At 34.2% G+C, this 14,323-nt stretch overlaps 2 protein-coding genes across 2 annotated transcripts; one reads left to right on the forward strand and one right to left on the reverse strand.

The window, feature by feature from the left end:
• LOC104745407 (pre-mRNA-splicing factor RSE1-like) lies at positions 760-8,076 on the forward strand. The gene is made up of 16 exons (XM_010466639.2): positions 760-1,042; positions 1,416-1,550; positions 1,698-1,774; positions 1,852-1,935; positions 2,160-2,247; positions 2,379-2,521; positions 2,628-4,563; positions 4,823-5,130; positions 5,245-5,560; positions 5,643-5,798; positions 5,925-6,069; positions 6,513-6,589; positions 6,756-6,892; positions 7,102-7,210; positions 7,392-7,682; positions 7,802-8,076. Exons 1-15 carry the CDS (start codon positions 839-841, stop codon positions 7,590-7,592), a joined length of 4,116 nt encoding a protein of 1,371 aa, XP_010464941.1. The 5' UTR covers positions 760-838; the 3' UTR covers positions 7,593-7,682; positions 7,802-8,076.
• On the reverse strand, positions 11,406-12,512 carry LOC104748144 (putative F-box protein At3g17620). Its single transcript, XM_010469827.1, has one exon. It carries the CDS (start codon positions 12,510-12,512, stop codon positions 11,406-11,408), a length of 1,107 nt encoding a protein of 368 aa, XP_010468129.1.

Here is a 14,323-nt window from a genome sequence, read left to right on the forward strand (position 1 = left end):
TGGAAAAATTATAAACTACAAAAATATGCTAATTTGGTAGAACAATTAACATAATTAATCTTGATAAAAAACTTATTTTGATTATTTTTTTACACAAAAACTTATTTTGATTTTGGTGAGACGGGTTGGCATTAATCCCATATAGGGAGTTAAGTGGAATTGTTTTTTTTTTAAAACACTTTTAGATGTGTACCAAGAGATAAATGTATTATTAGACTATACATATACCATACGGGCTAAAACCTTGAAAACACTACAAAAATCTTATACTTTGAATACTTATATCAAATACCTGTAAAATTTTATATTTTTAAAATTAATAAAACAATAATAAAATAACAAATAAATATAATATAAATTTTAAATTTTTAAAATTAAAAATATTGTCCCGCATCGCGGGTTAAATCCTAGTATATTTAAATTGAAAAGATAAATGAATTAATTTATCATTGTAAATTTTTGTTACAATTAAAAATATTGTCCCGCACCACGGGTTAAATCCTAGTATATTTAAATTGAAAAGATAAATTGAATTAATTTATCATTGTAAATTTTTGTGACATGTTACCAAAAAAAATAATACTACAATAGGAACCATTATACGATACTATAAATTTTGTTTATCATACAAATTAGGGTATATATGTTAATGACAGTTTGATAAAAAAAATCTAATATACTTTGGTTATAGATATTGTAATGTTAATTGATAGATATTATTATGGAACAGTGGTGTCACTGCAAGATTTTTTTTCCCCCTTTTTAATTTTTCCCAAAGACGGAGGAGAGTTAAATTAAACTAAGGCACCACGACCCTTGCCGTATCTTTGAATTTCTGATGGCGGCTCCGGAGGATGAATCTTCCGCTCAGTCTCAATCATCCTCTGCCACCACGGCGGCTCCTACGCCTCCTCCTTCCTCTTCCCCTTCTTCCGTCGGGGATCATTACCTCGCTAAGTGTATCCTCCGCCCCAGCGTCGTTCTCCAGGTTGCTTATGGCTACTTCCGCTCCCGTTCCTCCCGCGACATAGTTTTCGGCAAGGTCTTAGTTCATCCTTTCTTCTTCCACTGATCTCTAACTTTTTAGTGATTTGGATTCTGATTTGTTTTCGTGGGTAATTGTTAAACATCTCCTCTCCTTTAGGGATTGAGATTTTGTGGACTCGAGTATCTGCACTTGTTTCACTTTTTTTTTAGCTGTTTTCTCTGTTGAGGGCATTGTGATAAGAGTAGAAAGTTTTATCAGGATGTTATAAAAGGTTTTGCAAATTTTTTTTTCAAATAGATGTATAGTTTGTAGAGCAGAGATCCAGTGAGAAAAAGCTTAGGTCTTTAGTGCGTGCCAGGTATAATGGTATGTTAAATTTTGTTGCTATGTCAGTAACTAGAATGTATTTTTTTTTATCTCTTACCAGGAGACATGCATAGAATTGGTGATTATTGGTGAAGATGGGATTGTTGAATCGGTGTGTGAACAGAATGTCTTTGGAACAATTAAGGATTTGGCTGTCATACCTCAGAGTAATAAACTATATTCAAATAGTTTTCAGGTAAGCATTTTACGATTAAACACGAAATAATCTATTTTAGTGATCATGTATTTTACATTTTCAAATGGGTAACGACCGATGTTTTGTTAGTGATAGGAATGCATATCTCTGTGATTAGTTATGTCAACCATCTGTTATCTTTTGTAGATGGGAAAAGACCTTCTCGCTGTTCTTTCTGATTCTGGAAAGCTCTCATTTCTCTCATTTAGCAATGAAATGCACAGGTTTCTTTCTCGTGTACTCTTATTTATCCCGCAAACCTAATGTTACCATGCTCATTTTACTGCTGTCTGGTGTATAGGTTCTCGCCCATACAACATGTTCAACTTTCAAGTCCAGGTAACTCAAGGATTCAACTTGGAAGAATGCTCACAATAGATTCCAGGCACGTTTTCGTTAACCATGATTTTTTTTACTTCATTATCCTATTGATGACGTAGATATTACTTTTCCTGTATATTTTGGCCATTGCCCTGGTACTCACTCTTGGATTTTTTAGGAAATTGAATTGGAGTGTTCATGTTTCTTAGCCACACCTTACTGCTAAAGCTAACATTTTGTATCTTGAATAGCAACGAGTAATTTTGACTCCTGTAATGCATTTTGCAGTGGTCTCTTTCTTGCTGTGAGTGCGTATCATGATCGTTTTGATCTGTTTTCCCTCTCAACATTGTCTATGGGTGATATTATTCATAAGGTATTGATTTCTGCCACCAACTTTGCTATTTTTTGTAACTTCAGTAGACAGCAGGGTTACCTTTAGTTGTGTGTCATGAGTGATACTGAAAGAGTGGCTAAAAAAAATATATTTAATCTCTTAAATTTTAGAGGATTTCTTATCCTTCTGAAGACGGAGGGGATGGTAGTTCTGTACAAGCAATATCTGGTACTATTTGGAGCATGTGTTTCATTTCTAAAGATTTTCATGAATCCAAGGAGTATGATCCTGTTCTTGCCATTGTTACAAATAGGTATGAATATGTTCAGTTTGAAAAGCTCTGTTTTCAGTTATTGTGCTTGCTTCATGAGAGTGTCTGTCATCCCAGGGTTACTTACAGTATTTTTCTGATTGTATAGGAAAGGGTCTCTCATGAATGAGCTGGTTTTGTTTAAATGGAATGTCAAAGAGGAATCCATGTCTATAATATCAGAGTATGTTGAACCTGGGGCTCTGGCACATAGCATTGTCGAAGTACCTCACTCCTGTGGATTTGCCTTTCTCTTCAGGGTTGGTGATGCGCTCTTAATGGATCTTAGAGATCCTCAAAACCCTTGCTGTCTGTTTAGGACATCCTTAGATCTTGTTCCCGCTTCATTAGTGGAAGAGCATTTTGTTGAAGAGTCGTGTCGAGTACAAGATGGTGACGATGAGGGTCTTTTTAATGTTGCTGCATGTGCTTTGTTAGAGCTCAGGGATTATGATCCCATGTTCATAGATTCTGAAAGTGACATTGGGAAGTTGAGTTCTAAGCATGTCTCTTCATGGACTTGGGAGCCGGAAAATAATCATAACCCTCGGATGATTATTTGCTTAGATGATGGTGAATTTTTCATGTTTGAACTCATATATGAGGATGATGGGGTTAAAGTAAATCTATCAGAATGTTTATACAAAGGTTTACCATGCAAGGAAATTTTATGGGTCGAAGGTGGGTTCTTGGCTACGTTTGCGGAAATGGCAGATGGAACGGTTTTCAAATTGGGAACTGAAAAGCTACATTGGATGAGTTCCATACAAAATATTGCTCCGATCTTGGATTTTTCGGTTATGGATGACCAGAATGAGAAACGAGATCAAATATTTGCTTGCTGTGGTGTAACCCCTGAAGGCTCTTTGAGAATTATTCGTAGTGGCATTAATGTAGAAAAACTTCTGAAAACCGCTCCCGTTTATCAAGGAATAACTGGTACTTGGACTGTTAAAATGAAGCTTACCGATGTATACCATTCATTTCTTGTTTTGTCATTTGTTGAAGAGACCAGGGTTTTATCAGTTGGATTAAGTTTTAAAGATGTCACTGATTCAGTTGGTTTCCAGTCTGATGTTTGTACCTTGGCATGTGGGCTTGTTGCTGATGGTTTGTTGGTTCAGATTCACCAAGATGCAATAAGGCTTTGCATGCCCACCACGGATGCTCATTCTGATGGTATTCCTGTTTCTTTACCATTTTTCTCGTCGTGGTTCCCAGAAAATGTCAGTATCAGCTTGGGTGCAGTTGGTCAAAATTTGATAGTTGTCTCTACGTCTAACCCTTGTTTCTTGTCTATTCTTGGGATCAAATCACTATCATCTCAGTGCTGTGAAATCTACGAAATTCAGCGAGTAACATTGCAGTATGAAGTTTCCTGCATCTCAGTTCCTCAAAAACATATTGGAAAGAAGAGATCCCGTGCTTCTTCCTGGGATAATAGTTGCAAAGCTGCGATTCCTTCTGGTATGGAGCAAGGCTATACGTTTGTGATTGGCACACATAAGCCTTCTGTTGAGGTCCTCTCCTTCTCAGAAGATGGTGTTGGTGTACGAGTCCTTGCTTCTGGGTTGGTATCGCTAACAAATACAATGGGAACTGTTATTAGTGGATGCATTCCTCAAGATGTAAGACTCGTGTTAGTTGATCAACTTTATGTCCTTTCTGGGTTGAGAAATGGGATGCTGCTCCGTTTTGAATGGCCTCCTTTTTCACATTCATCCGGGTTTAATTGTCCAGATTATTTTAGTTACTCCAAAGAAGAGATGGACATTGTTGTGGGGAAAAAAGACAATTTACCCATCAACCTTCTGTTAATTGCCACCCGGCGCATTGGCATCACACCTGTTTTCTTGGTTCCATTCAGTGATACACTGGATTCAGACATAATAGCTCTTAGTGACAGGCCATGGTTGTTACAAACAGCTCGACAAAGCCTTTCATATACTTCCATCTCATTCCAACCTTCTACTCATGCAACTCCTGTATGTTCGTCTGAATGCCCTCAAGGAATTCTTTTTGTTTCAGAGAACTGTTTACATCTGGTAAGTATTCTAGTTTACAAATTTTAACTTCAGGTTTCACGGACCATTTTGTTATGCTTTGGAAAAAAATATGCAAATTCCATTGATCAATGGTCAATGTTTTGATATGGTTTACCTGAAAGTAGTTACCAACTGTATTTGTTAATTGCTTGCATCTATAATTTCGTAGCCTTATACAGGATAGAACAGTTGTGGGAATATGTTGGAGCTATTATTTGGGTCTGGCTATGATCGCCTGATGTATATGCTTCTTTTGTAGGTGGAGATGGTGCACAGCAAGCGGCTTAATGCGCAAAAGTTTCACCTTGGAGGCACCCCGCGAAAGGTTATCTACCATAGTGAAAGCAAACTATTGATTGTGATGAGAACAGATCTGTATGATACGTGTACGTCTGATATATGCTGTGTGGACCCGCTCGGTGGGTCAATCTTATCATCTTACAAGCTCAAACCTGGAGAAGCTGGAAAGTCAATGGAGCTTGTACGTGTGGGAAATGAGCATGTCCTTGTGGTTGGGACGAGTTTGTCTTCTGGTCCTGCTATACTACCCAGTGGTGAAGCCGAAAGGTTGGAAATCTGGTTCTTAGCCACTTTTTAACTTGACCGTGGAGTGAAAGTGGTGACTGATGTAAGACGAAATTTGTACTGACTGTGTGTCTACCTTTGAATGCCTTTTTACAGTACAAAAGGACGATTAATCATTCTCTGCTTAGAACACACTCAAAACTCGGATAGTGGCTCAATGACAATTTGTTCAAAGGCTGGTTCGTCTTCCCAACGTACATCACCTTTTCGTGATGTTGTGGGATACCCAACAGAACAATTATCAAACAGTAGTCTTTGTAGCAGTCCAGATGATAACAGCTGTGATGGAATCAAACTTGATGAAGCTGAAACATGGCAGTTAAGATTGGCCTCTGCAACCACTTGGCCGGGTATGGTACTTGCAATCTGTCCATACCTTGATCATTACTTCCTGGCATCTGCTGGCAATGCTGTAAGCCTCACTTTGATTATCTATAGTTTTGTGCCAATTGTTAACATGTTAATCTGCTAACCAAGACTATGGTCTTCAATAGTTCTATATATGTGGTTTTCCGAACGATAGTCCTGAGAAAATGAAGAGGTTTGCGGTTGGAAGGACTCGTTTTATGATAACATCTCTGCGCACATACTTCACTAGAATTGTCGTTGGTGATTGCCGTGATGGTGTTCTATTTTATTCCTATCACGAGGTTTGTTCTGTTGTCACTAATGAATATTACCTTCTGTTGTTTCTTTCTTATATGTCTTCTGATTTCTTTGCCTACTTGATTTTGGCTAAAAATGTTTGAGATTCTTTTTTTTCTATGTTACTGAAGGACTCGAAGAAACTTCACCAAATATATTGTGATCCAGCGCAGAGGTTAGTTGCTGACTGCTTTCTAATGGATGCCAATTCTGTTGCTGTATCTGATCGCAAGGGAAGTATAGCAATCTTGTCTTGCAAAGATCATGCAGACTTTGGTAAGAAGCACTTAGCCTTTTCTCATGAAGCTCAGATATTACTCTCTTTTCACTCTTCCATTCTCAAGTTTAGCTTTTATTGAACAATGTTCACTACAGTTTAAAAGGTGTGATCTAGTAGATTATAGATACTAGATTTATTAGTGTCCAAATAGTACTTGCTGTGTCAGCCAGTCGGCAAACCCCCTGCCGATCGTGATGATCACAGTTGGAGGAGTATGCAATATTGTTTCATATGCTGCAGAACATGTAGCTTAGTTCAGATGTCAAAGATGGAAGTACCAACGTCATTTAAATTGATTGCTTGATCGTAGGACTAAATTTAGTATCTAGTCTTCGCTGATCTTCCTTGTTCTTACGAATCTTTAAGATGCTATAAAACAAACCTGTTATAGAGGCTAATTTTTATGATTGCTAACTGAAAATACCTTGTGATGATCCAGAATATTCAAGTCCGGAGTCCAACCTGAATCTAAACTGTGCTTATTACATGGGCGAGATTGCCATGGCTATCAAAAAGGTAAATCCTAGACTTGCAGCGAGCATTACACTTTATAATAATTGAAAAGGCTAATGTTGCTATCTTAATTGCTTTCTGTTCACTCAGTGGTTAACCAATATATATATATATATATATATATATATATATGTCAATTCATTTCTGCTTGCCCCCACCTTCTTAACAGGGTTGCAACATCTATAAACTTCCAGCTGATGATGGACTGCAGAGTTATGGTCTTAGTAAAAGTATTGGCACAGCTGATGACACTATCATAGCAGGCACGCTATTGGGAAGTATATTTGTATTTGCTCCTATTACAAGGTATGATTTGAATATCTGACTGAAGGCATTGCTAGTTTATGGCATAAGTAATACGTAGTTTTGAAAATATATTGCCTTGACCTTCTTTTCCACCAAATAGAGGCTTTTTCTCTTGTGTAATGCTTAGTTACCCTTAAACTTGCACCAGAAAATTCTGTTTGTGCTTATTTTCCTTGGTAAGTTCAATGACTGATCACCAATTTCTGTAGTGAGGAATATGAGCTCTTAGAAGCTGTCCAAGCGAAGCTCGGGATCCATCCGCTTACTGCTCCTGTTCTTGGTAATGATCATAAGGAGTTCCGAGGTCGAGAGAATCCGGTAAGTGAACCAGAAAAGTTCTAATTTTCTAGATGTGAGAATAATATCTAGTTCACACTTCAATGTTTGCATTCGGTGGGACTTTAAATGTTTGTGTCTGTGGGCACGAAAAGAGTGTGCTAAAAAAGTTAACTCTTATCCATTATTGCTAGTATGATACATAAGTTTTCACTTGTTGCAGTACCAAGCAACAAAGATATTGGATGGTGACATGCTTGCTCAGTTCTTGGAGCTTACAAATAGACAGCAAGAGTCAGTTTTATCGACACCTCCGCCATCACCAAGTACATCAAAAGCAAGTTCAAAACAACGTTCTTCTCCGCCTCTCATGCTACACCAAGTTGTACAGTTGCTTGAGCGTGTCCATTACGCTTTACACTAGGTCATCCTCTTTGCAGCCTGCTTTCTTACCGAGGCTTGCAATTAAAGGATGGCAGTTCTACGATTAACGAAAACTCGCTAATTTGATCTGGTGCGTAAATGAGTCGAAAATCTTCTTAGCTGGAATCTATTTATGGAATTTTTAAATTAATTGGTAAAGAAGCAGTGAATATTGAATATTGAATATTTACAAGCTTATCGACATTATAGGATGCAAAGAGTTGGAAATACCCAGTCTCAGGACCTGCCTTGTGTACTTGGGGGCAACAAGTCTAACGACCAATCCTCTCTCTCCCTGCAACATTTTGTAGGGGAGAATACTTCCCCTGTGTACAGAAGTTGATGAGTGAAGTGGGTTTTCTAGTGCATATGACTCGGTATCAATTGTGTATATAAAGACGAATTACCAGATATAATTCTCCATCTCTGTAATTTGGTATAAAACTACGATTTCTACTGTGCAAGTGAACAAATTTTGAAACTAACAAGGACGTCGCAGATAAATGGGGAATTCAATAGATGTAAAACTGAGAGAATCCCTATATTTAATCTATATAACAATAACAATCTAAATATATGCTAACAGTGGTTGAAACTTTTCGTGTATTTTTTTGTTAAATAATTTTTAATATTTCTTTTTAAAAAACATCGTACCGTGGTGTCTGTTCATTGTAAAGTTGTATTATTTACAATTAAAAAAATCATATGGTTGGCTTCTGTTTATCTTAGAGTCGTATTTTTTCAACCATATCTTATTTAAAACTTTTTTCTAATAGTTATATTTATGTTATGTCTTTTAAACTCTATATATATATTTTTGTCTCTTATTAGTTAACCAACAAATCATTTTTTGCTGATACAAATTTCTTTTTCATGAATCTAAATAATATGAATTTTAATATTCAATATACAACATTATACTATAATCTAAGTAAAGATTTTAGAAATGATAATAGTAATATAGAAATTTAATCAACTTTAATTATGTAATTGCATTTATTTTTATCGGAACTCTTCGTAAAATATGTGTTTTTTTAAGATTGAACTATTTAATCTTTTTTTTAGAAGTTGTATATTTTTATTATAATTATTGGTATTTTTAAAATTATTTTATTAGAAAACTGCATTTACTTATTATAATCGTTCATATAATATTCTCACTTAGGATCACTTCATCATAATATTTATTTATGAGTAATAGAAATACCAATAACTGTTATAATGCTTGTTACTCTTTAAATATTTTTTCATAAAGTATTTTATACTTATAATACATATAAAAAAATTTCAAGGTTGGCTTGACTCATTATGACTTAGGGTTAAGTGTTTTTCCATAATATTGTTTATTATAAGTTTATTTTAATGGTTGTGTTTCTAATTTTTAAAACTCACAGTTATATATATTTAATATGTGTGCAGTTTTAGCCCTAGAGCATTTTTAGATTTATTATTTTACATATATTATCAAACGGTTTTATTACAGTCAAATCTTATTATATAAAGCTTGATGTCAAAGTTACTCATTAACAAGATCGTGACACATATCAATTGTATCATTCAGATATTCACACATGTCAATTCTAAATTTTAATAAATTTAGAAAATAAAAATGTAGAAATTCAAAACCTACCATAAAAAGGTTTTATATAAAAGTAAAATATAGAAAATAAAACCTAATTTAATTTTAAATTTTTTTTATAAAAAAAACCTTGGTAAACTTCCAAATGTAAAACAAAAGTTTGTTTTTAACAGTTTTAAAAATATTAAAAGTCAATTATAAAAAATCATAAAATTTAAACAGCTTTAAAATTTAGAAAAGCTCATTATAAGGAAATTATTATATATATATCATAAAATTCGAAATTATAATATTATTTACTTATTTTACAAGAGAAAGGATTACTTATATATAAGATAAAAAAATGCTTGTGAAAATTATACAATCAATTACAGTTTCTAAAAAAATAGAAATACTCACCTTTACATAAATAAAAAGATTGTTGAAGTAAAAGAAAAAAAGAAAATAAAAATAGATCGTCTCATATTTTTTTCACCAATCAAATAATTTATTTAAAAAGACTACTATTGTAGTATATAAGATAGGAGTATGTAAGATTAACGAATGCGTTTTTGTAACTATAAAAATGTTAAATTGAAGAAACATATAATAGGTTATTTAATGTGTTCATATAAAGACAATTTGATGGTAGTAGTAAAGACTAAAGAGTATATTTTAACAGTAAAATATATTAATATGTTTGTGTATACAAATACACTTTTAGTGTTAATGTAGATAGTAGATTTTTAAATAGATATACATTAGTGTATTATAGCAAAAAAAAAAAGAAAAAATATTTTCTATAACTAAAAGTTTATCTCTTTACTTTTATAAATTGTTTTTACTTACAAAAATAAATAAATATATATTATTTGTTAAATTTAATTTTGTTTTAATAATTTTGAACTCATCTGAAACTATTTTCTTTAACTAAAAGTGTATATTTTTACTTTTTTTATTAAACAAACAATAAATTAAAAGAAAATATCTCGGTTAGTTGTCCAAGCCGGAAGGAAAGGGTTTACAAAAGAAACTTCAGAGGTAAGAGAACGCGAAGCACAAGCAAGACAATCCGCCTTCGTATTTGACGCACACGGGATCCAAGAGATGGAGAATAGTGGGAAGGACTCCCAGCGAGTTAAACTCATTGAACATGTTGGAAGGATGTCCAATCTTTAGGGGATTGCACCATAGTGAGTTGACAAGCAATCCCTGCAACAAGTATCCGCTTCATGGCCCACAACAACGCTTCTAACTCTGAATATAGCGGGAGGGGCTCCGTCTTAGACACTTGGCCCCCAACAACAATGTTCGCTCCTCACCAACACAACACCACCAGCCAAATCCTGAGTGCACATTGGTTGCTTTTCAAGAACCATCAATCTGACAACGAGGTGAAGAAACCTGGACATCCGAAGACGGGGATGGAGCTGACATGACCGCCGTAAAAGAGAGTGTCTCTTCCGAGACTAACTTATCGCCCAAAGCCTAAGCAATTATATCATTCGCCTTGATCTCTAAACCTTAAAAACTTTTTTTATTTATGGTCTTTCAGGTTGCCCATAAAATCCATGGTAATTGAAGAAATTGATCAGAATCACCCTGTTGAGAGACACCCCTACAAAAAACAAAATCCAAATTCGAGTACACCGACTCATATGGAAAACCCTCTGACGATACCGGAGTCTGAGATAAATCCCAAACTTCACACGAGTGAGGGCATTCAAAGAAAACGTGATTAATAGTCTCAACTGTAGAGTCACACTTTTTATACCAAATATTACACTGGACACCTTGGTGTGTCTATTTATTTTTATAGATAGTTTTTACTTACTAAAAATACTTACTTTATATTCTTTATTAAATTTAATTTTATTATAAAAATTCTAAACCCATTCAAAAAAATAATAATAACTGATATACAATTAATGGATAAAATCTAAAATCAAATCGTTAGAATTTAAAATTTAGAACTCTTTGTCAAAATTTTGATTAATTGGTTGTTTAGTACATATCATTGATAAAAAAAAAAAAAAAAAAATGGCATTTACTTAACTATACAATTTGCAACACTCTTGAATCCAATATAATGAGTGAAGCTTATTAATTAACATACCAACTTTTACAAGATTACCACAGAGATACCGAACAAGAGCAATCAAGCAAGCTCTGTTTTGAGGAGATTAAGTAGTTAATCGTGGATCTGATTAGGTATATAAGCAGAGTTGATGCAAAAAGTGTAAAATTTTAACCCCATCAGATCCAAGAGTCAAAAGAAGACACTGCACTTGGAACATAAGAGCAAGTAGGCATATTACTATATGGTTCAGCAATTTTCCCGAGATCCACTTCTTTGAAGTATCCCTTTTCTCCAATGATGTAAGCTTTGTAGCGTCGGTTCGTTGCATCAAAAACCACGACGCGGCTCTTCTTCTCGTCGATAAGGAAAGTACCATCATATAGTGGTCTCATCATATCAACAACGGCTAAGAACTTGCTCCACGACACGGCACTGGGCTCTATCTTAGTAGTAACCCAAATCTCCATCCCATATCTATTCGAAGGCTGGAATAACACCGCAAGCTGCTCTTCTCCAAAAGCAGATAGAGTCACAATATCAGGATAATAACAAGACTCAAACGGTAGAGGCAGATGAGGTCCAAAACTCTCTTCAGTAAAATCAAAACAGAGTAAGAAATCAGGTACGTCTTCTTCAAAATCCTTACTTGCAGCTTGCCAGTACATATTTCCCTTCAAAGATACACCACAGACACAGTACTCGATAAACCAGTCACAAGTGACATCAAGAACCCTCCATGAGTTAGACTTGAACTCGTAGATCTCGGTCACATATCTCTCCGAATGATGACGATTAGCAAATCTCAAGATTTTCTGGGCACTGCAGGATTTGCTTTTGTCGTATCCCAGAGCATAACGATACAAGATGAGCATTCTGTCGTTATCAAAATATTTTTCGACGCAGATCCACCGAGTTTGGCCGGTATACATATTCCACACCACAATACTAGACTTGTCTTTTGTGGTGCATAACAACAATAAACCCTCGCAGCAACATACAAAAGCTACATCGATATCATCTGAATTGGTTAGGCTTATAAGTTTACCTATAGGCTTTATAAATGACTCAGAGTTGTTGTGACTGAAACTCATCAAATAAACCCTAAAATTTGCTAACAAGATCCCCATCAACTCCCCTTCCCTTGCCGGGGCTGCTTTACCAAGGTGCTTCGATAAAGTGTTCCACGTTTTGCAAGTTAATCGGACTGTTCTCATCGATTTCACCGGAACCCTAGATAGTATCTCCTCTACCAATTCCTTTGGAAGGTACGACATCTTCGCCATTGCTCTTTTCTTTATAACTTTTTCTATAAAAAAAAAATTGAACGTATTTCTTCTTATTTCTCAAGTACAAAACAAAACTTTAATTGCAAAAAGAAATCAAAGATCAATGGAACAGAACAAACTTAGGTTCTTCTTACTTTTCATAACGTGTCGACAGTCTCATCTTTTCATCAATATAGTTTATTCTCATAGAATCGAAAATTTCCTAAAATCGCTTTAAATCTTTTTACCAAATTAATAAGGTTTCTAACATCAACAAAATACAATGAATATGCAAATTGACTTTTTCTTTTTTTTTTTGTTTTACAAAAATTCTTAAAAATTTCCAAAACAAAAACAAATATAGGCTAGCAATATACACAGGTTCAAATCTAATATTTTTTAAAACATACCACAAATTATATCATAAAGTATACTCCCTCTGTTTCACAAAGAGTGTCATTCTGGAGAATTTTCCTTGTTTCACAAAGACTGTCACTTTACAATTCCAATGTATTTTTTACATTAAATTTTCTAATTTACCCTGTATCCCAAAGCTCATTTTCATTGAATTTAAACCATTAGTCACTTATTAAATAGGGGTAAACATGTATAATTCTATCTTTCCTTAATTTGTGTGCATTGTGTCAAAATGACACTCTTTGTGAAACAGAGGGAGTATAAAATTACATTAATTAGTATTGTATAATACTAATTTAGTGTTATTGTATTAACTGTAACTAATATCAATTAAAAAATAAGTTAAATCCGTGCATATTGGAGTTAAATAAAAATATAATTTATTTGATGATTTATTGAAATAAAAAAACACACAAACACAATATTTACCATGCATCTGCTCAGGCTAAGACCAGAGCATGCTATTAGGCTTTTGCCATAAATCTTTACCAGTTGAGCAATTGGCTCTTGGTAGCTGCAAATTTTTTCTGGGTATGTTTCCCACAAAACTTGGTTTTAAAGGTTGAGTCTGCCTCTGTTTTATCTCGTCAGATCATATTTAGTCCACATCCGTACGATATGAGCTTGCAAATGATACATAACTGATTTCCCTTCAAGCGATGGCCAGTTGGTATAGTTATCTCTGATCCCTGAAAATGATTTTAGAGTTCCTCTTGGTAATGAACGCTTCAACCGCAAAACTTGTTATTTTATAATATATAATTCTAAAATTTGAAATATAATTTAACTTTCCTTTAAATACAACTAAAAAAGTTTTTTTTTCAAAAATACCACATTTTAGTTTTTTTTTTCCAAAAATACCACAAAAGTTTTTTTTTCCAAAATTACCACTAACACAAAAAATTGAATTTTAAGCATGTAAAATTTTTTTTTTTATGTTTGGGTTGACAAATTTAGTTTTAGGGTTTAGTTTTTAGGGGTAGGGTTTAGTATTTATAATTTAGGAATTAGTTTTTAGTATTAGAACTTTAGTTTAATTATGTGGTATTTTTGGAAAAAAATACATTTTAGTGGTAGTTTTGGAAAAAAAACTAAATTATGGTATTTTTGGAATAAAAACTTATTTTAGTGGTATTTATGACAATTGCCCTTTAACTTTTCTTAAATACTTCCCCTACTAAGTATTTAATAACCTGGACTCATAATTGTCGTTTTACACACGTATGTCTAAATTTAACAGTCACTACTGGTTTGCAACTCTTACAGCCTTGTTCAAATGGTTGCTCTCAAAATTTTAGAATTTTACAAAAATTGGGGCTTTGTTACAACAAAATCTCAGGCCAAGGTACTGTCTGCATACTCCATCGCCCTCTGTTTCACGTATTCGACTCTCTCCTCGTCACCTACAGATT

The sequence above is a fragment of the Camelina sativa genome, chromosome 15 (assembly GCF_000633955.1).
Source record: "Camelina sativa cultivar DH55 chromosome 15, Cs, whole genome shotgun sequence".
Taxonomy (NCBI): domain Eukaryota; kingdom Viridiplantae; phylum Streptophyta; class Magnoliopsida; order Brassicales; family Brassicaceae; genus Camelina; species Camelina sativa.

Bases quoted from the DNA above. Each gene is read 5' to 3' on its own strand.
- LOC104745407 (XM_010466639.2), top strand. From the start codon at position 839: ATGGCGGCTCCGGAGGATGAATCTTCCGCTCAGTCTCAATCATCCTCT. The intron at 5,561-5,642 runs GTAAGCCTCACT...GGTCTTCAATAG, and splicing joins TGGCATCTGCTGGCAATGCT to TTCTATATATGTGGTTTTCC. The intron at 7,211-7,391 runs GTAAGTGAACCA...CACTTGTTGCAG, and splicing joins TCCGAGGTCGAGAGAATCCG to TACCAAGCAACAAAGATATT.
- LOC104748144 (XM_010469827.1), bottom strand. From the start codon at position 12,512: ATGGCGAAGATGTCGTACCTTCCAAAGGAATTGGTAGAGGAGATACTA.